We start from the raw sequence: 24,293 nt of genomic DNA on the forward strand, positions 1-24,293 counted from the left end.
GTTGAAAGGGTAAAAATACAATTCTCACGACGTTTCGGCCACAACGCAAGCAGCCGTCCTCAGGTGAAGAACAGGTCTGTCGGAAAGACAGCGTCTAACAGACCTGTTTTTCACCTGAGGACGGCTGCTTGCGTTGTGGCTGACACATCGTGAGAATTGTATTTGATTATGTTTTATTTTTATTATTTGATTATTTCCCTTCTATTTGACTTTACCGAAAGAACAAAGAAGATAAACTTTATGTTCATTTTCACCATTTTTTTACGTAATTTTAATGTATTTCATAGCTTTTTTGCGTATTTATTTGAGGTAATTCCTTCAAGAGATAAGCTTTACTTAGGCTAAGATCATTGTCCGCGAAGTTTGCTTATTTACGAGCCTCTCCGGGATGTATCCCTCGCGAAATACGAGGGAATAAACTGAATTTGGAGCTTTCGTGACTGCAGTAATTACTCTTTGGTTCTTTCGGTAAAGTCACGTATAAAGATTAGAGAAAATAATAAATTCAATACTAGCATACGACGTTTCTATTGCAACACAAGCAATCATCATCAGGTATAAATGAAATAGAAAACAAACAATACTTAGAAATACAATGCAATACAACACAGAGAGAGTCGGATAACATAACAGTCAACACCCTACCTGGTTGATTACGTTCTTCCCGAGAATGCTAAATTTGAGAGAGAAACAAAACACACAACCGGAGACATATAGACAGACATATAAGCAGAGACAGATATCGCAGAGATACATAGAGAGAGACACATGGATAGGCACACAGAGAAACCACGCCTCTGTGTCGAGGCCTTAAATAGAGAGAGAGAGGGGGCGGAGAGAGAGAGGGGGGGTAGAGAAATGAGCATGTCAAAGACAGAGAGAGAGAGAGACACTGAATTCAATAACCTAGCAAGATTTCGAAATTTAATGCAATGCAACACAGAGAGTCGGTCAACACACAATTAACGCATAGCCTGGTTGATTACGTTTTTTTTTTACCAAAGATTGCTAAGTTAGAAGTTAAGTGTGAAATTTTTAAGAGAGACAAGACACAGACACGAGGACAGACAAACATACGAGGGAATACTTTAACATAAATAAATATAATTCGAAAAAATGTACCCTCGGCATTTCTCCCTCTGCTTGACCGTAACGGTAGACTCGGCTTAAACTAAACAGTTGCTGTTCGTGATTTATTTTTGTTAAGTGTTCATAAAATGTAAACATTAAGCTGTAAATATATTTTGTTGTTCTCACTTAACTCAACGTCTTAGCTGTTCATTACATCTGAATGTAATAAAACTTTAGTTATTGTCCAATTATGGTATAATTTGCGGTGTACAAACTTGTTTTGTTCCCCAAAAACATCTGGCTTGTTGTTTACGACAAGATCACTTGTTGTTTACAACATCACTTGTTGTTTACAACATCACTTGTTGTTTACGACAAGATCACTTGTTGTTTACGACATCACTTGTTGTTTACGACAAGATCACTTGTTGTTTACGACATCACTTGTTGTTTACGACAAGATCACTTGTTGTTTACGACATCACTTGTTGTTTACGACAAGATCACTTGTTGTTTACAACATCACTTGTTGTTTACGACAAGATCACTTGTTGTTTACAACATCACTTGTTGTTTACGACAAGATCATTTGTTGTTTACAACAAGATCACTTGTTGTTTACGACAAGATCACTTGTTGTTTACAAGATCACTTGTTGTTTACGACAAGATCACTTGTTGTTTACAACATCACTTGTTGTTTACGACAAGATCACTTGTTGTTTACAACAAGATCACTTGTTGTTTACGACAAGATCACTTGTTGTTTACAACAAGATCACTTGTTGTTTACAACAAGATCACTTGTTGTTTACAACATCACTTGTTGTTTACGACAAGATCACTTGTTGTTTACAACAAGATCACTTGTTGTTTACAACAAGATCACTTGTTGTTTACAACATCACTTGTTGTTTACAACAAGATCACTTGTTGTTTACGACAAGATCACTTGTTGTTTACAACAAGATCACTTGTTGTTTACAACATCACTTGTTGTTTACAACAAGATCACTTGTTGTTTACAACAAGATCACTTGTTGTTTACGACAAGATCACTTGTTGTTTACAACATCACTTGTTGTTTACGACAAGATCACTTGTTGTTTACAACAAGATCACTTGTTGTTTACAACATCACTTGTTGTTTACAACAAGATCACTTGTTGTTTACAACATCACTTGTTGTTTACAACATCACTTGTTGTTTACAACAAGATCACTTGTTGTTTACAACATCACTTGTTGTTTACAACAAGATCACTTGTTGTTTACAACATCACTTGTTGTTTACGACAAGATCACTTGTTGTTTACAACATCACTTGTTGTTTACGACAAGATCACTTGTTGTTTACAACATCACTTGTTGTTTACGACAAGATCACTTGTTGTTTACAACATCACTTGTTGTTTACGACAAGATCACTTGTTGTTTACAACATCACTTGTTGTTTACGACAAGATCACTTGTTGTTTACAACATCACTTGTTGTTTACGACAAGATCACTTGTTGTTTACAACATCACTTGTTGTTTACGACAAGATCACTTGTTGTTTACAACATCACTTGTTGTTTACGACAAGATCACTTGTTGTTTACAACATCACTTGTTGTTTACGACAAGATCACTTGTTGTTTACAACATCACTTGTTGTTTACGACAAGATCACTTGTTGTTTACAACATCACTTGTTGTTTACGACAAGATCACTTGTTGTTTACAACATCACTTGTTGTTTACGACAAGATCACTTGTTGTTTACAACATCACTTGTTGTTTACGACAAGATCACTTGTTGTTTACAACATCACTTGTTGTTTACGACAAGATCACTTGTTGTTTACAACATCACTTGTTGTTTACGACAAGATCACTTGTTGTTTACGACATCACTTGTTGTTTACGACAAGATCACTTGTTGTTTACGACATCACTTGTTGTTTACGACAAGATCACTTGTTGTTTACGACATCACTTGTTGTTTACGACAAGATCACTTGTTGTTTACGACATCACTTGTTGTTTACGACAAGATCACTTGTTGTTTACGACATCACTTGTTGTTTACGACAAGATCACTTGTTGTTTACGACATCACTTGTTGTTTACGACAAGATCACTTGTTGTTTACAACATCACTTGTTGTTTACAACAAGATCACTTATGGTGGTACCCCGGGGTACCAAATAATACAAAATTGCCGAGGCAATTAAACATTTTATTTCTGGGACACTATTTGTTATTCTTGGTTCTTTCGGTAAAGTAGAAGGGAAATAATAAAATAATAAAAATATTAAACAATAAAAATTCTCACGACGTTTCGACTGCAACACAAGCAATCATCATCAGGTGTGAAATCCACAGCAATTTTTTTCTCTTTTATTTATTTTTTCTATATCTACGTGACTTTACCGAAAGAATCAGAGAGAATGCTTGCTGTTGATAACGATGGGTTTAATGCGGTGGTTCTTGACCTGGGGTGCATTTTACATCCCCCTGGTGGTGCGAGATGCCCTTTCTGGGGGCGCGAGACATGACCAGAGATATTTTTGTAAAAGGTAAATAATCGAAAAGACAAATTCAGCACGGACGTGTACGTGCAAATTACTCTGTTTGATCAAACCCTATGTATTTATTTACATGATTTAAAAAAAATTACAATTGAGAACCAAACGGGTGCAGGCTACAGAAAAAGATTAAGAACCCACTGGCTGAATGCATCAACAGAATATGGCCAACATTGATTTAAAAATACGTGAACATAATCGGGCCGATACATTTCAAGGCAAATTTCCTTCCACGGTACGCGCTCTCAAGCCACTGGGTTCTCAGTAGAGTTGAATAAACAACGTGGCTTTTTCTAATAAAAAAAAAGTATCCGTGTAAATTGAGTTAACTCTAAGTTTTCGAAAAATGAAATAGTTTCCCTTCCAACGGCCACCGCTTGCTTCGTTTTGTTCTGATTCATTACGAAGTTTTAGACTTTGTTCCAGATTGCGTTCAAGTTCAAGTTCATTTATTAGGTATAGCCCTGTGAGCCATTCAGCTCTTGAATCGGGTGCAACCGCAACAAACAAAAAACAAAAACATGAACAAAAAACATCTTAAAGTGAATATGTGACTAAGTGCAAACAGAAAATCCAAGAAAAGACAGCAAAACATTGCAGAAAAAACACCGTACACCAACACTGTGTGCAAAAATCCCAGTGGGATGCAAGTCAAACAACAACAACAACCACAAGACAGCTTAGATTAAGGCCATCAGTCTAACTCTGTACTACAACAAACAAACATGGCCAAACCAATGCACTTTTTGTTTTGAAACTTGAACTTGAACTTGATTTGGACTCTCCTTGCATACCTCCCCCCTCCATTATGAAGATGGTACGGTCCGATGGGCCATTAAGCGTATGACCCGTCACGCTATAGAGAGTAACATGTAGTCACTGTAGCCAAAGCAGAGGTCGCAAACGGGTGTTGATTCCTTACCCGTACCCGGCCGCACCAGGGTCGCAAACGGGTACCCGTACCCGATTGCGACCTCTGGGATGAAGCCACGTTGCAGGCGCGGGTGGGTTGATTCTAGGGACTTGAATTGTGAGAAGAGACAAGACGTTGGGAAATGAGTGACAAACGGTGACTCACCAGTGACTCACGGCCTACCCGTACCCGTACCCGGCCGCACCAGGGTCGCAAACGGGTACCCGTACCCGGCAGGGTACGGGTAACCGGGTATCGGGTAGAGTACGGGTATCGGGTACCCGGTTGCGACCTCTGAGCCAAAGTAGAGATTCGTTCCAAAAGAAAATAACAGCACGTGTATACTTTTTACTGAGCTGTTCACAAGTTGGATAAATGATTCGTTTTCTACGTCGTCTTTAGTTTGCTCCAGACTATCAATTTTCCAACCGACATTTATTCAAATTAAGGGAATGTATTCGTACACAGATGACAAAGGGAAGGCCTTAAGCCAAGACTTGAATAAGGGGGGGGGGGGGTATGGAGTCGGCAGAACTGATGTCTGGGGTGGTACGAGTTGAAGACCAACAGACGATATAACTATTCAACTATTCCTAACGTTGTTGTTGTTTAACCAGGTAAGGCCCACTGAGCGATGTAGCTCGTTTCCAGAAGCGACCTGGCCACAAATGATACCTCAACGAAGTGGCTAATCGAGTGGCAATGTATAGCATCCGAATACTCTGAACGCACGATTATTCTAACCGTGGAGGGATTACCCAGGCGACCACGGGGAGAGAGAGACACACACGCAAACTACAAATACACAGCAGGCGTCAGGCTCCGGATAGAACACACCAGAGGTGGGACAAAGTCATTGTTATGCAAGTCCAAGTCGAGTCGCAAGTCATCAAATTCATGACTCGAGTCTGACTCGAGTCCAAGTCACATGACTCGAGTCCACATCTCATAGGTGGGACAAAGTCATTGTTATGCAAGTCCAAGTCGAGTCGCAAGTCATCAAATTCATGACTCGAGTCTGACTCGAGTCCAAGTCACATGACTCGAGTCCACACCTCTGGAACACACCAACCTCCTGTACACCAGGCGAGGTAGTTGACATCTCGCCGGTCCGTGACACATCGCGGGCAATATCCCCATCCAGAGAACGTGGATTTGGATGATCGATTGGATGGTTGAGAACAAAAGAGTGAATCGGAAACTTTGTAAATAACACAAAATCTCGCGCGTTTACCAGTTCCGGGCATTTATCACGTAACTTGTTTTGGTCGTGCGTTTGCACGCAGCTGTAATTTAGCGCCCGTCGTTTTTCGTTCATCGTTTTCTTTTAGCGCAACCCGCTGCTGCTTCCGCTATGTCCCTCACACGCTTCGTAATTCCCATCGCTGTGACGTCACTCGAGCGTAAGGTGTTTGACAGTTCTGCTACACGTGGTGTGGGAAGTCGTGACGATTGTCGACGGCTGCCTATGCGGTCGTGTGGATGTCCAAATGTGCGCAATTGAAACTGCCTATTGAGCTTTCTCCGTTTGCTGCCAGTTTTTAAACGTGTTGTAATACTACCACCAGTGGCTGTGTCTAATTAAACTGGAATAAAAAAAATAAAACTAATTTATAATAAACGTGATTGTCTCTTGCGTGTTATATCTTCCACACTGTCAAGGCGCTCTTCTTCCACCTCCAACCCAGCTTATATATAAGCTCCTAGCTTGGCAGTGTCTCATTCTTCACCTGAAGACGGCTGCTTGCGTTGTAGCCGAAACGTCGTGAGAATTATTTTATTTTATTATGTTTTATTTGTATTATTTTATTACTTCCCTTCTACGTGACTTTACCGAAAGAACCAAGAAGATCTTCCACACTTGTTCGTGGTTTTGACTCCTATTTTAAGGAATTGGTAAGAGCTCAGCACATCCGCCCATCCGTCAGCAATGCCACCTTGTGCATTCATCTAAAGGCTTGTCCGTGGATGGTTTTTTTCCCCCGAGATGTTTATGTTATAAAAATTTATGAAAACGATAGTATTCAACGGGATAGAGTAACATGTAAAGGTGTGGACCTAACATCGACTGGATATCCATACAACTACTAGACATCTGAATCTACTGCATATCTATGAAACTACTGGGACATCTGAGAAACTACTGGGACATCTGTGAAACTACTGGAGATCTGTGAAACTACTGGGACATCTGTGAAAATACTGGGACATCTGATAAACTACTGGGACATCTATAAAACTACTGGGACATGTGATATTACTGGGACATCTTTGATATTACTGGGACATCTGTAAAAATACTGGGACATTTATAAAACTACTGGGACATCTGTGATATTACTGGGACATCTGTGAAACTCCTGGACATCTGTGAAACTCCTGGACATCTGTGAAACTACTGGGACATCTGTGAAACTCCTGGACATCTGTGAAACTCCTGGACATCTGTGAAACTACTGGGACATCTGTGAAACTACTGGGACATCTGGCAAACTACTGGACACTTCTTGGTTCGAATCCAGCGGCCGCCCTGATTATTCTTCGTGGCTGACCCTCCTCGGTTAGCTCGCCAAAGTCGACCTCGCTCGACGAGATGGTGAAGACGATGGGGCGTGACGAGAAGGTTCCTCTCCTGTGTCGTGTGGGGTCATGACTGCAGGTGCTAGGACTACTGCGGTGGGCACGTGACCCAAACCACCGAGATCGGCTTTGCAGCAATAGCGTGGGAAACATCATCCAGAAGGGCCGCATCAACACTGCCGTATAAACAGCAGGCTGTTCTTATTCTTAGGTTTTTTCCGTAAAGTCACGTAGGTAAAACATTAAAATTAATCAAAGTAAAATAAAATAAAAACCTAAGACTATGAATCCTTGCAGTCACGAAAGCTTCAAATCTAGCAGGCTAATGTTTCAGGCAGTTTGCCGTTGCATGGAAAAGTCAAACGAAATCTTTCACATTCCTCACCGAATAATTCCGCGTTCCTTGGGGAAAATGTCCATGTTTTACACGGGTAAAGTGAAATCTCCAGCACGATAAAGGGACGTATGTAGGTACAAACTTTGAAAGTGTTGCATTTGTCAGTGTCTGATTTCGAGTAAATTCAATTCCCTGCTCTAAAAACTATTTTTTATTTCACCAGGTAACGCCCACTGAGCTATTTAGCTCTTTCAGAAGCGATCTGGCCACAAGTGATAGTTTGACGAAGTGGCTTATCATCACGTGGACATTTGTAGCAGCCAAATACTCTAAACGCGTGATTCTAAATGTGGACGGAGAAACCCAATGAACGGCATAAAAATCCACACGACCACGGTGAGAACATGCAAACTCCAAATATACAGCAGGCGTCAGGGTCAGAATCGAACCCACGACTTCCTGTATACCAGGCGAAGAAGTTAACACATTCCTGCGGAGGGAGCTGGTAGGAACGTTGGGTTGCTCGGTCAATGGCCAGGGTCAACGGCGGCGTGGTGTACTCCGCAAATATGGCCGACTGTGAGGGCGGGCAAAAAGCCGGCGTAAGTTAAACGTTGCGTTTTATAAGGGCACCACGGGGTGAACAGCCCCTCCCCACCCAGCCCCCACCCAGCGCCACCCTCCCCACCCAGCCCCACCCTCCCCACCCAGCCACTCCCCACACTCCCCACCCAGCCCCACCCTCCCCACCCAGCCCCTCCCCACCCAGCCACTCCCTCCCCACCCAGCCCCTCCCTGTACGACGGACACAATAATCCCCTGTGGGTTGGTGTAACCAGGAGGTTCCTACCAGTATAACGTTATTCCATACATAGCCAGATTTAAATCACGTTATTCCATACATAGCCACCAGGTGGCACCACTGACGCACGACACTGAGCTTGTCGATTTGAAGGCAGCCCCTTGCCTTGTCGGCAGATAAGGCCCTGAAGAGTTGTGCGGCGTGGCTTGCGCATTGCAAGGAGAAAGTTCGACTCCATGTCACGGCAAGCAACAGTGGCGATTGATGACAATGCAAACATCCTTCCCCATACGTCCAGATTTTTGCACCCCAAGTGCGATCCCTAATTTGTTTACGATTTTCACCATTACTAAAAATCTAACACTACCTATACCGATCTTGATTTGAAGCTTTCGTGACTGCAGGAATCCATCCATACGCTTTGATTCTTTCGGTAAAGTCACGTGGGTCGAAAAAAAAAATTAAATATCACGTTTCGATCGAATTGCTGAACCAGTTCTACTGCTGGATTATTTTTTTTCGCTTGAGGACGACTGCTTGTGTTGCGATCGAAACGTCGAGATATATATTTTTGCATTTTTCTACCTCCGTGACGACTTTACCGCAAGAACCTAAGAGTACTACCTATACCAGTTCAATCAATTTCCTTTGACAATTATTTTTGTAATTTTACAAAAGCCCATTGCGATTGTATTTCTAAATCAAAGCAGGCTCAGCCCAGCTCTTTGGTACTTTCGGTAAAGTCACGTAGGTGAAAATAACAAAATAAAATATTAAAACTAAATTAAATCACGACGTTTCGGGCGCAACACAAGCGTCCTCCATCAGGTGGGGACCACCACAGCGAAAAACAATCGCTGAAATATGCCGAAAGAACCAGAGTATGGATTATTGCAGTCACAAAAATTTCAAATCTAGAAATAGGCCCAACCCTGATTCAACTGTCCAAATCTGACATTGCAGGCGACTGGACCCACAGGCCTCAACAACAAAAATATTTTAAAAAAACCCACAGAGCGTCGTGAACATTGTTTGTGACTTTTATTTACAGATGAAAATATCAGAATTACACCACTATAAGACAAACCTGGGATAGCCCGCTGCGTGAACAGCAGCACTATGCAGCAGGTGACCTTGAACAGATGGCCATCTCAAGGGCAGCAGAAGGAACGAGGGGGTAGAACAACCATCGGTGATGACACAGCTCTAGGCATTGATGATTACGAGAACATTCACGCGAAGCGATGTTTAAAACTAAACTGGACATCCGATAATAAAAACTGTTGGTCTAATATAGACAAAGCCAAAGTTCCTAAGGAGTTAAGCAGCCTATGAAAAGTTTGTTTTAATGAGACGTTCATAAACATATAACCATCCCTGGGCAAAGAAAGACCAATTGCATCCTGTCAACATAAATATAAGTCTAACAATAATGATCCAGACTTTGTAATCATTGCTCGAGAGCTGAAACAATTAAAATATCTGTATAAGACCCATAGTTCCGTTTGTATAAGAAAAGGTTCAGTATTTACTACAATTTTCTTCCCCCTCTCAAATACTGCGTTCAAGAATAGTTCTTAAAACGATCATAGAATGACTCCAAATTATGCATTTCCCACAAATGTGAAACATTTTTTTTACAAGCATGACAGTTGTGTTCCATCCTTCACCGCAAGATTTCGCACTTTTCCTCTTCATCCAGTTCACTTGAAGGAGAAAAACACACAGCAAAAACACATTTTAGTGACGTACACGACCATTACATTTAAAACAAGCAGCAGCTCCGTCACCAAACGCCAACACTCCAATGTGTCCATGTTCAACCAAGCATTGGGCCAGTGCTCATCTATACTGATCCAGTGGTGCACATTCCACATTCCCATGGCAAGTACCAATTTATAAAGTAGGCCGCCAACAAAACCACGGTACAATCATGCGTCGAAAGTAGATTTCGTTTTGCTCCCGATTTCACGACAATTTTTCCATCGGCATTGTCCCACGAAGTGAAGAGTCCATTCGGAACTCTCAGCAACGTATTGTATCCACGCGTCGAGAGAATGGCGCAGAAGAGACATCACAGAAGTATTTCTGAGATCCCTTTAAGCTACACGCACGGGGGGAACTCGCTTTCCCATTGTCTCCTGCTGGAGACATTTCCCACGTGGCAGTCAAACGATTTTTTTTCTTCTAAAGCTTTCGTGACTGCAGGGATTCATATTCTTGGTTCTTTCGGTAAAGTCACGTAGAAGGGAAATAATAAAATAAAACAATACAATTGTCACGACGTTTCGATTGCAACACAAGCAATCGGCATCAGGTGTGAAAACCACAGCAAGAACATTTTCTTGTTGCAATCAAAACGTCGTGAGAATTGAATTGTTTTATTTTTTATTATTTTACTATTTCCCTTCTACGTAACTTTACTGAAAGAACCAAGAAAATAATTCTGAGACCTCGAATTTTTTGTTTAACCAAATTAATTTCAACAAATTTTTTATATTCTCTTGGCGCAGTCACACCGATGCCTGGGATAAGACGACCAGTTCGCTACACTGGACAAAACCTGGTGTAATCATAGGCGGCTCTATAAACCAGCGGGGCTGGCCCGTTGCTTTTGACGCATAAGCCACTCACAGAGCCACCCACCACGTCATTGTTGCACACCAAATTACATTTGGCCAGCTACAATTAAACAAAACGCGCCGCATCCTATCCCGTGAAAATCTGAACGCACATTGGCCATGGAGCACTTTCCAAAGCAACACCAGAAGACACGCAATTGCTCCGAATACACACAATTACTAATAATACACACGATTGAAACGGTTGGCTACGTACGGTGCAGAAGATGTTCAACACATCTTCTTGGTTCTTTCGGTAAAGTCACGTAGAAGAGAAATAATAAAATAATAAAAAATAAAACATAATAAAATACAATTCTCACGACGTTTCGGCCACAACGCAAGCAGCCGTCCTCAGGTGATGAACAGGGCCGAAACAGGGCTGGTCTTTCCGACAGCCCTGTTCTTCACCTGAGGACGGCTGCTTGCGTTGTGGCCGAAACGTCGTGAGAATTGTATTTTATTATGTTTTATTTTTATTATTTCCCTTCTACGTGACGTTCCCAAAAGAACCAAGAAGATGAATCCCTGCAGTCACGAAAGCTTTAATCGAAAGTTCAACACACGGACAATACTGCTACTACTAAACATCTTTGTTTACTCAAGAATTCCCTCATCGAGTCAAGATTCTTTTCAAGAGGGTCCTTACTCGTGATGTTTGGTCTTCTTTATTTCGTTTTTATTCTATGTAGAAAAGTGAAATGCCTGGAGAAAACCCACATAACCAGGGAACACGCAGACACCACGCTGGCGGGTTCACGTCCTACTTGCTGTACTGCCTCATTGTCCAGCAGATGGGTTTCTCGCATATTACGAACTCTGTGTTTCTACAACCCACTGAACCAGCCATACCATGCGTTTAGGAGTATTCGGCTGCTGTAAATGTGTGCACATCAGCCACTTAATCGCGCTATCATTTTCGGCCAGGTCGCTTCCATAAAATAGCTACATTGCTCAGTGGGCCTTACCTGGGGTCAAATAAAAATCGTTCGTGTTGGTTATGCTCCACTATTTGGATGCGTACTCATGTAATTGTCCACATTACAAGACGCACGCCCATGCTATCAGGGTCAAAATCATGAGTGATAATCCATTGGCATCTCTCGCAGAACAGTGTAACGCTTTGTTAGAATGTGGCACGCGGATGCGGACATCACAGAACTACTGCTGAGATTCCTTTAAGTTGCCACCGATCCACAGAGTGCACCACATTCCAACCTGACTCGCCACCAAGTGGAATTGTTTGTCGTACGAGTCAAATTAATATTTTATTTTCAAGGACCTGGAATTTAGCAGCATTTAATGTAGCATCAAATGTAATATAACAAAAGGTTTTTGCCCTTTCTGGCAATAAAACAGGTGTTAAGATGTCAAAACATCAAACCGAAACCTTTCACAAGGAATCTATTCTGATATTTTGATACTGGCAAGACGTAGCTGCTCATCAAATGTAAAAATGCCCTGACTTATTAAATACTTTAAAACGCTCTCCTGATGCGCACGACCACCTGCCTTCTATGTTCCTCTGTACCAGAGGCAGCCATCGCTTTCACAACATTCAAGTGCCTGTTGAGAGAAGAGAGAGGGGTTCATTATAAAAATCATTGTTGGCGTCTCTATGGTTTTTTTCTTTTCTCTCGTTACCAATGCCATGCACTTCACTCGGCGATGTTAACGCGAGGCCAGAGTAGACAGCAGCTCTGCGCATGCCATTCTCCGGGCAACACGTGATTAGAAGACACTCCAGATTATATGACGCACGCACAGCGCATGCAATCAGTGTCACACCTGTAATCCAATGATTTGTGGAGATGATTCGTGAGACTCAACAACACCTGATGGGGGCTGCAAGGTGGCCAGACAACTACAGTACAGCAAGCAGGTTTCTGATGTGTCTACGCGGATCACCAGAGTTTAATGTCCCTTTGTACGGGGTGGGTTTTCTCCAGGTGCTCCGGTTTTTCCCCCCAAAGTGCAAACGTGTTCATTTTAAACAGTTACCGAGCCAAACAATACCGATTTACAACTGCTCCCTCTTGAACAGGAGTCTTGAGACTCGGTGAAAAGTTCCTGGATAAACTAAGGATTATTCTCAACGCAAAAAAAAAGCACACACCGTTCAGGAAGAACAATTTTCACGACTGTGGTTCCCAACTTTTTTCAACACGAGTTGTAAAAGCAAATCGGTGACCCGGCCGATACATTGACTCGTCACTGCACACTTCAAGAGCTCCGTTTGATCACAAGCGGCTGCCTGGTTTGGATCCCATGATCCCAGTGGGGCCCAACTCAGGGCTCTGACCTCCGAGCCACCTGCTTTGTTTCCAGATTGAAAGGGAGACAGATTAGATTGGACTTCCGAAAGCAGTGGTTCTTAACCTTCACCTGCAGCCTTGCACCCCCCTCCTTTGGATCTCAATCGTAAAAAAAAAGTATGTTAATAAATGCATTGGGGTTTGATGAAACAAAGTAGTCGTACTAAAGTGCCCGTGCTTAATTTGTGTTTCGATGATTTACCTTCTAAAAAAATCTGGTCATGGCTCGCACCCCCAGTAAGGGCACCCCAAGTTAAGAACCACTGTCCCCTCAAGCAACGCCACACTCATCTCCACCAGCGGAGCATTCTCCACCGGTAGACATTCCCCATTCCCATGGCGGTAGCAGTCAGTCTCTACGCTGGACATGGAGTGGTCCCCCCCGTTTCACTTTCGCTAAATTCCGACGGCAGAGGGGGCAAGCCGTCCCAAACGGTAGTCAGCAAGCGACTCGTCCACCAAGCAGACCGCATGAACACAACTGACGTGCTTGCGTCCGTGGATGGAATTCCTTTCCAGCTCAGACCCCGCTTGCTTGCCCATCGCCACGTAAATAACCTCTCGTTGAAACAGCTCTCTCGCCGGTTCAGCAGTTCTACTGCTGGATTTAATTTTTTTCGCCCGAGGACGACCGCTTGTGTTGCGTGATATATTATTTTTTATTTTGTTTTATTTTTCTGCCTACGCGACTTTACCGAAAGAACCAAAGAGTATGGATTCCTGCAGTCACGAAAGCTTCAAATCGAGATCAGACCGCGATTGCGTAATGCCGATCTTAAGCTCAGGTTGACGATCATGTGGCGGTTTGCTTCATGGTGAACGCTATGATCACGTGTCTACTCCTATAGACGTGATCCACTATCCTCAAAACTCCTTGCTATGGCGGGGGGGGGGGGGGGGAAAGTCTTCCCATAAGACAAGCGCCACTGACTTTCCAACAAAGTGGTTCGTATTTTATCAGCCCTAGCCAAAGGCATGATGGGCTGAGCCAATGCGCCACCAGGATTTGAGAGCTCGCCACATCCCGCTCGCTCTACCGCTGAGACTAAGTTGTTGACTATTTTTATTTTACCAGCTAAGGCCCACTGAGTGACCTGGCCACAAATGATTTCTCAACGAAGTGGCTTATCACGTGTACACAACGTGCATCAATGTTTTTTTTATAGTTTTCCTGTTAGATTGACAACTCGTATAGTACTATATTTTTCCACAAGTCATAATGCGTGCAAGTAATTTGCCGGGTTGCACTTCAAACTTTTTTTTTTACTTTTGGGGTGAGATGTAGCTGCATTTAAACGTGACGTACAAATCACAATTGTATATTATACGCGGGGGCGATCCATTCATAGACACCCCGCTAAAATAAAAAGGGAGAAATCAGAGAGAAAAAAAAAAGCATTTGGTCTCAAAGCCTGTACCACGTCTCCCAACCAATCTCAATACACAGCGTTTCTGCAATATTTTAAGATGTTTTCTTGTTCATGTTTTTGGTTTTTGTTTGTTGCGGTTGCACCCGATTCAAGAGCCGAATGGCTCACAGGGCTATACCAAATAAATGAACTTGAACTTGAAATACTTTAACACTTTCCTGATGCACACGGCCGCCTGTTTTCGATGTTACCACTGCAACATTTGCAGCCATCGCTTTGACAACATTCTAGTGCCTATAGTCTTTGTTCTTTCAGTAGTGTCGCGTAGAAGGGAAATAATAAAATGAAAAAAATATCAAGCGAAAAAATGATCACGACGTTTTGACTGCAACACAAGCAATCATCATCAGGTGTGAAATCCACAGCAAGAAAATGTTTTTGATTTCACACCTGATGATGATTGCTTGTGTTGCAGTCGAAACGTCGTGAGAATTTTATTGTTTAATATTTTTATTATTTTATTATTTCCCTTCTACGTGACTTACCGAAAGAACCAAGAATATGAATCCCTGCAGTCACGAAAGCTTTAAAGCAAAATTCTAGTGCCTGTTGAGAAGAGAGGGGATTCATTCTAAATCACTGCGGCGTCTCCACCGTTTCGTTTCTCCTTGCCGTTCCCCATGAACTTCACTTGGCGATTCCTTCGGGTATTGCCGACGACGATGACTCTTGTCCATCTGCCCGACTGTTTCGTCTCTAGCTTCATTTTTTTCTTTTAGTTTGTTTGAACTTCTTTCACACCGTACGGAGGCAACCGTGCTAATCGGAGGTGCGGGGGAAGGGCAACTAAACTAACCCCCCCCCCCCCCCCCAATTATGAGACCTCCTTTGCCAGTAGCAAGATATAGTAATAGGCTTTAACCCTTTTATCTGTCACCACAACTGACACCTTTATACAAGGGATCATGTTTGCAATAACCACAACACAAGCAAAAAAAATGCAAACAAAAAGAGACAACTCTGATAATGATATGCACTGTCCTTGAAGTTGATTGGTCCACACCCGAGACAGCTTTTCTTAGAGCCTAGTCTCCACTGGTGTTGGACCAGATGACGCCACAAGGCGTACAACTCAAAAACAGCGCACTATCAGAGTATTGAGAGCTTGGGGTAAGCATTCCATTATGAGACCTCCTTTGCCAGTAGCAACATATAGAAATGGGTTTTTACCCTTTTATCTGGCACCAAAACTGACACCTTTATACAAGGGATCATGTTTGGACCAATCAATTTCAAGGACAGTGCATATCATTATCAGAGTTGTCTCTTTTTGTTTGCATTTTGACTGGTTGTGTTGTGGTTATTGCAAACATGATCCCTTGTATAAAGGTGTCAGTTTTGGTGCCAGATAAAAGGGTAAAAACCTATTACTATACCCCCCCCCCCTTTAGCATTTCAGGGACCCCGACCCCCAAACAACTTAAAAACACAAAGTTGGGAACCACCACATCCATATTATTATTATTCAGCATTAACAATCGTCGTGGGCATCCCAACAATTCCTTTGAGGAGGTGGTTCTGATACGAGCAGGGTCTATCTGCATGCAACAATAGTAGGAGGCGGGGATGGGGAGGGAACCTACGTTCCTTTGGGAAAAGCCGTCTAGCTAGAAGACACACGCAGGTTAAGTACAGCTGGGTGGTGGGGAGAGTGGAAACGCAAACTACAGGTGGCAAGCAGATATAGTCCAGTGGCCGAGAGGGCCATGGACCAAATGCTGATACCACAAACTTACTTTACTCTGATTATAAGAGACCGCTCTGCGCAACAGAGGAGAGCAAATCCACTGCTTTCCATGAGAAAACTGTCAAGTGGACGGGGGGGTCACATTCAATTCACGGATGCATGGCTGTGCTTGTGCCGGGTTATGTCAGCAAATCAAACAGCAGCGGCAGCAGATCATAACGAAACAAACAGTCGGTACACGCTTGTTAAATCAACAGCCAAAGTGTGTCGTCGGCGCAGCGGTGTTAATTCTCTGCCCAGAGCCAGTGGTGGAAATTCCACATTCCTATGGTAGGGATCATCGATTCCATAGGCGAGCCACTGTTAAATCACGTATTAAAACTAATAGGGTTTTTCCCCTTTTTCTGGCAACAAAACTGACACCTTTTGCAAGGAATCATGCTTACATTAACCACAATACTTGCAGTCAAATGCAAACAAAAAAACAATACTCTGATAATTTATGCATTGTCTTTGAAACTGATTGGTCCACACCAGAGACAGCTTTCTTTAGAGCCTAGTCTCATATGGTGTTCGACCAGATGACGCCAAAAGGCGCACACGTAGTAATGTTTAGTGGATCGACCATTGGCTCCTTGCAGATCAATGTTACTCAGCAAACACGTGTTTGAGACAAACCATACCAGCGTGTGGGCTGCAAAAATGTTTCTTGCTGTGGTTTTCTCACCCGATGACGATTGCTTGCGTTGCAATCGAAACGTCGCGATTGATTTTATTTTATACCCACGTGACTTTACCGAAAGAACCAAAGAGCGTGGATTCCTGCAGTAAATAAAGCTTCAAATCTAGATTGAGCGATTATTTGTTGAAATCTACTGTTGGATGAACGCCTCGACAGGCTGTGACAGTCACTCGCCACACTGATGTTTGGCCGTGGCCGAGAATCGTTGGTTTCATAGCACAGTGCGGTGCTAACCACTGTGCGACTGCTCCTCCCAATAAGCGATAATACAAATGGACCAGGAAGTGGTTTGATGAATCGCAACAATAACCTTAAAGGCGTCAATGGATGTTTACTTTTTTACCAGTGTTTCCCACTTGCCTTTTGCATAAAGAGCCCCTTAAACTTGCCACACCGTGGCGTCTGATTATTTAGAGTTTGCACGTTCTCCCCCGAAGTCGGGTGGCGTTTTCTCCGGGTCCTCTGGTTTTTTCCCTCCACATATATGAACGTGCGTTTAGAGTATTTGGCTGCTATACATTTCAACGTGATAAGCCCACTTGGTTGAGCTATCATTTGTGATCAGGTCAATTCTCAAGAAGAGTTACATAGCTCAGCGAAGCCTTCCCTGGTTAAATAAAAACACAGTTTTTTTTCCCCCCGCAAAAATCTTCCACATCTTCTGGTGTGGCTGGGATAGTCCACAGTTTCACAAAGACAGTCAAAATTAATCGCAAATCAAATCGCAATATCTGTCAGAAAAATCGCAATCAGATATTTCCCCCAATTCGTTCAGCCCTAGCCCCACACCCCACCCCCCGTGTGGGTGTGGCGAACGTACAAAGTAAACCTCGGAGATGTCGCTGTCCTGTCCGTCGGGTGGGGGGGGTGGCGGGGGGGGGCCCCCTTAGCAGATGGGGCCTGTAGCTGGCCGCGCCGGAGGGGTCTGCGCTTTCGGGCTCCGCTCCGCTCTCGATCGTCACCTCCACCTCCTCCGGCATCACCACTCGTCTGTACGGACGGGCACAGCAAAAAAAACGCACGTTCGCTCGCCCATCACGAGTCCGAGAGAGACACAGAGGCCTATTCTTAGGTTTTTTCGGTAAAGTCACGTAGGTAAAAAATTTTAATTAGTAAAAGTAAAATTTAAAATTAAATAAAAATCACGACGTTTCGGAGGCAACATAAGCTTCCGTCTTCAGGTGGAACAGTCACAGCACGATAGCTGTATCAAGTGAGAGAAATTCCAAGAACACAGTATTTGTATATATGGACTGGTTGAGGGTGGGAGGAGCCAAGGTAGGCCCAGAGGCCTGTCTAACCAGAATCGCGCGTTCAGAGCATTCGGCTGCTATAAATCTCCACACGATGATAAGCCATATTCTTGATTCTTTCAGGAAAGTCACGTAGAAGGGAAATTATAAAATAGTAAAAATATTAAACAATATTGTTTTATATTTTTGTTTTAGATTTTTTTTCCCTTCTACGTGACTTTACCGAAAGAACCAAGAATATGAATCCCTGCAGTCACGAAAGCTTTAAATCAAGATGATAAGCCACTTCGTCGGGCTATCATTTGTGGCCAGGTCGTATCTGGAAAAAAAGCTAAGACGCTCGGTGGGCCTTTCCTGGTGAAATAAAAAAATAGTTTAGTTTTTTTTAAGCTTAATTCAAACGCAGCATCACGGCATCGCCCACACTCGTCAAAGACGCTGCACTGCCCACGCAGTGCAGCGTGGCACGTCAGCGACTTGGCATTCTGCAGGGTGGAAAACAAAACCTAGCCGTGCATCCTGGAGCAGCGTCAGCCTGGCTTGGCAAGGCACTGGGCAAAGGTTGGATTTGCCCAAACACTTTATGTTGACGGGGTTGGTGACCAAGGGGCTGAGACAAAAAATGTATACTCTTTGGTTTTTTCGGTAAAGTCGCGTAGGTGAAAATAAAAATAAAATGAAAAAACAACTAAATTAAATCACGACGTTTCGGAGGCAACACAAGCTTCCGTCTTCAGGTGGAACTGCTACAGCAAAATTACTGTAGTAAGTTTTTTCATTTTAATTGTATTTTTATTTTCTACCTACGTGACTTTACCGAAAAAACCAAAGAGTATGGATCTTTGCAGTCACGAAAACTTCAAATCTAGAACAAAAAATGTAATCGCTACACGGGTTGGGCTGCCTGGATTCGAACTCGGGGTTCTCAGCGGTGTGAGCTCAACGCTCTGACCTCTTGAGCCACCCGGCCACCTCCCTAGCTGATATTTTAGTCGTACTGTATTGGGACGAATGCAGAGCGTCCCCCCTCCTCCCCTCGCACTCCCCCACCCTCATGTTTGCCAAGCGGCAGCACATTGACCTCAGCGCTGTTCCACTCAGCATCAGGCTGGGCAGTTTGCACAGCACTGTCAACAGCAAACACCATCTGTCTTACACAAAGCCACCAACCCCTACCAGGTAATTGAATACAGAAATATAAGCATGGAATTAAACACTGAAAAATCAACAGCCAGACTTCAAACCGATGACGCTCCACCCCATTTTCCTCTCCACGCACTCACGCCCGTCCGTCTGTCGAGCGTCTCTGAGGCTCGGTGCCGTTTCATTTACAGAGCGAAGCACTCGAAGCCAACCGTATGTTGCGTGCGCCACAGACGTCCCTTCTCGTGGCGTCCCCTACGGTGGCATCTGTGCCCTTTAAATAAAAACGTCACTGCCTCCCATTCAGAATAATGAAAGGGTGCTGCGTGACCCGCCAAGTTGACGAACCTATCCAAATCAAGACGCACATTTTTCACCCGCCCGCCCCCCCCCGTCTTTTCAAGCAAATATTGCCGGTGCGTCATATAACAACCGCGAGGTTATGGTTATTACGGCTTCTGAATAGCGGCACGTGGGAATGAGATGGGTGGCTTATAATCTGGTGTGTGTGCGCGTGCGTGAGACCAGATTAGCGCATGTTGCAAGCGGTATATAGATTATTTTTGGCTGCTATAGATTTCCACATGATAAGCCACTTTGTTGAGCTTTTGTGGCCAGGTCGCTTCTGAAAAATAACTAATAGCTCAGTGGACTTGTAGATCATGAAATAAAAACCGTTTAGTTTTTGTATGTTAATTTACTCATTTCTTTCTAGTGATTTGCTCACCTTCCCTAGACTCTGCACTGTCGTTTAAAAAAAATACGATTTGTTGTTGTAACTCTGTGACCCGCCCCTACTGGACATCTGTAAAACTTTTTTTTTTTAAAAGCTTCACAGCTCATCGGATTTCTCCAGGATAAATAAAGATTTCGATTCTGATTCCGATTCACACATTGTATATTACCGGTTGGCAGGGTGTGCGGGAGCGATCTCCACTGGGAAATGCTCGCTGGCCGACAGCGACGTTGAGGACAGCGTGGTGGCGATGGAGGCAGTGGTGGCATCCTCCAGCGATGGAGGGGTGCTGGGCAGGATGTCCGGTCGACCATGTGGCAGACCTGGCAGCAGCACCACCACAACAACAACACAACAACAGTGTCAGCAGCTTAGCAGTGTCAAGCACAGAACTATTGCCCCCAATTTGATACACAACTCTCATTGGTACTGTCATTAGAACGGAGCAGTAGATTGAATATTCACTTCTTTAGAATCGCTTTTTGTGTTTAGTTTGATGTCCTTCCCCTGCACCTCCGATTAGCAGGGCTGGGTCTGTACGGTGCAAAAAAACCCATAGAACATGAACGAGTACATTATAAGGTTGCACTCATTACATACAACGTGATTGCCACAAATGAACTACATCACGTGAACTCCGGTCATCCTCGCAGCGGCTTTTGCTTAACCGTCGAACAAAGACGTTGGCCACCGCATCGCGGGCTTTCAGATGCACTGTCCGCGACCGTCTGGAATGCTCTTCATTCGCATATTAGAAAGCCACTAGAGCAGTGCACTTTTAAATCTAGATTGAAAACGAATTTCTTTAGAACTGCTCTTTGTAATAATTTAATTGTCCTTCACCCCGCACCTCCGATTAGCACGGTTGGCTACGTACGGTGCGAAAGGAGTCAAACAGGCAAACACACACATCCAGTGTCGCCATCTGACAATCAGAACCCTCATCGGTGCTGACAAAGACAGATACGGCCTCATGGTGTGCCAACTCGCAACACACGCAGCAGCGAACGTTTCGTCAGCGTCACCCCTGGGGTCCTGGATCGGCCACGAGCTAGATGCCTCCGTTGTCTTGCGAGGCCCGGCAATTAATTATCAGTTACACTTCTGGCTCGGCGAAATAGCCAGTGGAAGAAAACAGCCCGTTAGCGCGAGAGGGTGCAGCGTGGGCTCGGCACGGAATTGCCAGTGAAAAAAGCAATTAAACACAAGTTTCATTTATTAGGTATAGCCCTGCGAGCCATGCGGCTCTTGAGTCAGGTACAACCGCAACAAACAAAATATGAACAACACGGGAGAAATAGGGCGGGCGGGCGCGGGGGCGGGCGGGGGGGAGGAGGAAGGGATAGACCACCACCTTCATCGTCCAGGTTGGGAAGACTGGAGGCCCCACGGAAGTATTTGTCTTCCTTCTCGTCCAGCGGCTGGCTGGCGGTGATGGAGGTCGCCGTGGTCACAGTTGTCTGCCGCCGCGGAGGGCCGGTGCCGCCACGCCCCTTCTTGGACGGCGACGACTTCAGCGCTGGCGACGGCACGAGAGGGGGGGGGGGGGTAGCGGTGGATGCCAAGTTAACAAGTTAACAGCGGGGCAGTGCAAGCCCCTGAAACCGCCACCGCTGGCAGAAAGGCGGCTTTTTCTGCGATCGGGAGCTTGTTCATAACGGGGCTTAGCGCGTGTGGCCATATGGGTGGGTGGGGTGGGGCGGTTTTTGTGTTGCTCCGATCTCCTTTCACTGGCCAAAGCTGGACGGCGGTCAACATGTAAGCGTGCGGTAGAGGTAAGAAAAGGGAAAAGTAGACAACCCTGAAATTTCTTGCACCCACGATTAGCACGGTTGGCGACGTACAGTGCGAAAGAAGTTCAACATACAAGCCGCTGCTGGCGGAGAGACCTGCAACTAGAGGGGGGCTCGAGACGGAGGGTGTTTTTGGCCTACTCTTCCACACTGGCCAGATGTCTTGGAAGAGGTGGGGTAACCACCCACACGTTACCCTGCTTCACACGGTCGATTGTGATGAACCCATCCATGCCGTTGGGGTGGGAAGGGGGAGACAATTTAAAAAAACTTTCTGGATCGCAAACTCACGGGGCAGCGTCAAGTTAACTCTACACACACGGGAATAATTTCTCACCAAAAAATGTTGGTGCCACTAACAGAGAGCAGTCTGTGGCACACAACTAGGAGCCACGGGCACAGTGCGAGGTCGACGGGGATGTGGTGTGCTGCGTGTGGGAATATTTTCCGGATCGTCGATGCGGACAGAGGCTGGCTGAAATTAAGAACTGGCAATAATTGCACGTGCACATGTGGACAGCCTTTAGCTAATCAACTGCAGAACCAGGCAGTGCGGGCCGTGAGGGTCGTTGGAACGTACTTCCCCACGCTGGCCAGCATGGGTCGGTGAACGTGAGGGAATGTCGGCGGTGGGGGGGGGCATGGAAGTGCAGTACAACAATGGGCTTTGCTGTACTTCCCTCTGCTGTCTACCACGCAGCACCCGCAAGCGGGGAGGGAAGGGGGGGGGGCAACCCGTTTGTGCGGAGTGCTCGCCCCCCCCCCCCTTCTAAACGCTACCCAGGCTCAAACCTGCTTAGCTTCCGACAACCGACGAGATCGGGACCATTCCTTTAACCGCAGGCCCAGAGAGCACACTGGCAGACGAACTTGGAACGTTCTTTAATATCGAGGAGAGACGGCTTCCCTCCCCCCCTCCCCCCCCCGGGGCAACAATCGTTTCCGGTCGTGCGTCAAACCGCTTTCCATTCGTTCCTCTTTTCGTGAACCGCTAAAAGATAGCGGCGGCAGCACAGACTGCGCCACGCAAGCACGCTTCCGTACGCAAAACGGATTGAAGCTGCTGCAGCGTCCGGTGAAAATGTAAGCCGGGCGCTAATCACGGACACAAACGGGTTGCCCATCGGGAATTTTTTCAAAGGTCAGAAAGTTCACTGGGGCTTTTCGATTTAAAGCTTTCGTGACTGCAGGGATTCATCTCTTTGGTTCTTTCGGTAAAGTCACGTAGAAGGGAAATAATAAATTAATAAAAATAAAACATAATAAAATAATTCTCACGACGTTTTGGCCACAACGCAAGCAGCCGTCCTCAGGTGAAGAACAGGTCTGTCAGACGCTGTCATTCCGACAGACCTGTTCTTCACCTGAGGACGGCTGCTTGCGTTGTGGCCGAAACGTCGTGAGAATCGTATTTTTACCCTTTCAACTGGTACAAAAATTGACACCTTTATACAAGGCATCATGTTTGCAATAACCACAACACAAGTTGTACGCCTTTTGGCGTCATCTGGTCCAACACCAATGGAAACTAGGCTCTAAGAAAAGCTGTCTCGGGTGTGGACCAATCAACTTCAAAGGACAGTGCATATCATTATCATCATCAGAGTTGTTTCTTTTTGTTTGCATTTTGACTACTTGGTTATTGCAAACATGATGCCTTGTATAAAGGTGTCAGTTTTTGTACCAGTTGAAAGGGTAAAAACCTACTACTATATTTTGCCACTGGTAAAGGAGATGTCTCATAATTGTATTTTATTATGTTTTATTTTTATTATTTCCCTTCTAAGTGACTTTACCGAAAGAACCAAGATGATTCACTGGGGCTCTTCGGCATTTGCGCACCATCGGCGACGAGCCGACCGCATTCTCCGGATTATGAAAGACGCCGGGAAAGTTAAGAAGCACACCCCACAAAAACTTCGGGGTAATTTTACAAAAATACGCCCCAGGGAAAGCGGGAGACAAGGGTGTAAAATTTAAAGTTAACGAAATGTATAGAGTGGGTGCCGTGGATTAAAAAAAAAGTTTATAATTCGCAGAATGCGGTACAGCATTTCCCTCGTCATTCGCAGAACTTGCGTTCCGCGATTTTGGCTATCCGGGAATCGCGTCTGCAAATCTACACGAGTGCGTCGACAGCGAGAGAAAGCGATCCGATAACACGATGAGAGAGAGAATGTGACGTGAGAAAGTAACGAGGTAAAGTTACGTGATAAAGTTACGTCATAAAGTATGTATATAGAACTAATTTCGCACCGGTCCGTGATTTTGGCTATCCGCGAATCGCGTCTGGAACTCG

The 24,293-nt window shown here is 44.5% G+C and overlaps 1 protein-coding gene across 2 annotated transcripts in view; it reads right to left on the bottom strand.

Annotated features, from left to right (window-relative positions):
• Positions 1-9,300: 9,300 nt before the first annotated feature.
• The window catches only part of LOC144950849 (phosphatidylinositol 4-phosphate 5-kinase type-1 alpha-like), a 56,500-nt gene continuing 41,507 nt past the window's right edge, over positions 9,301-24,293 (bottom strand). For both annotated transcript variants that reach the window (XM_078880983.1, XM_078880982.1), the window contains exons 12-15: positions 21,556-21,720; positions 20,371-20,524; positions 17,890-18,059; positions 9,301-9,980 (exon numbers count right to left, since the gene is read on the bottom strand). In XM_078880983.1, coding sequence (XP_078737109.1) covers positions 9,826-9,980; positions 17,890-18,059; positions 20,371-20,524; positions 21,556-21,720 — 644 coding nt within the window. In that variant the 3' untranslated portion in view covers positions 9,301-9,825. The remainder of the gene's footprint in view (positions 9,981-17,889; positions 18,060-20,370; positions 20,525-21,555; positions 21,721-24,293) is intronic.

Source organism: Lampetra fluviatilis, chromosome 59 (assembly GCF_964198595.1).
Source record: "Lampetra fluviatilis chromosome 59, kcLamFluv1.1, whole genome shotgun sequence".
Lineage (NCBI taxonomy): Eukaryota > Metazoa > Chordata > Hyperoartia > Petromyzontiformes > Petromyzontidae > Lampetra > Lampetra fluviatilis.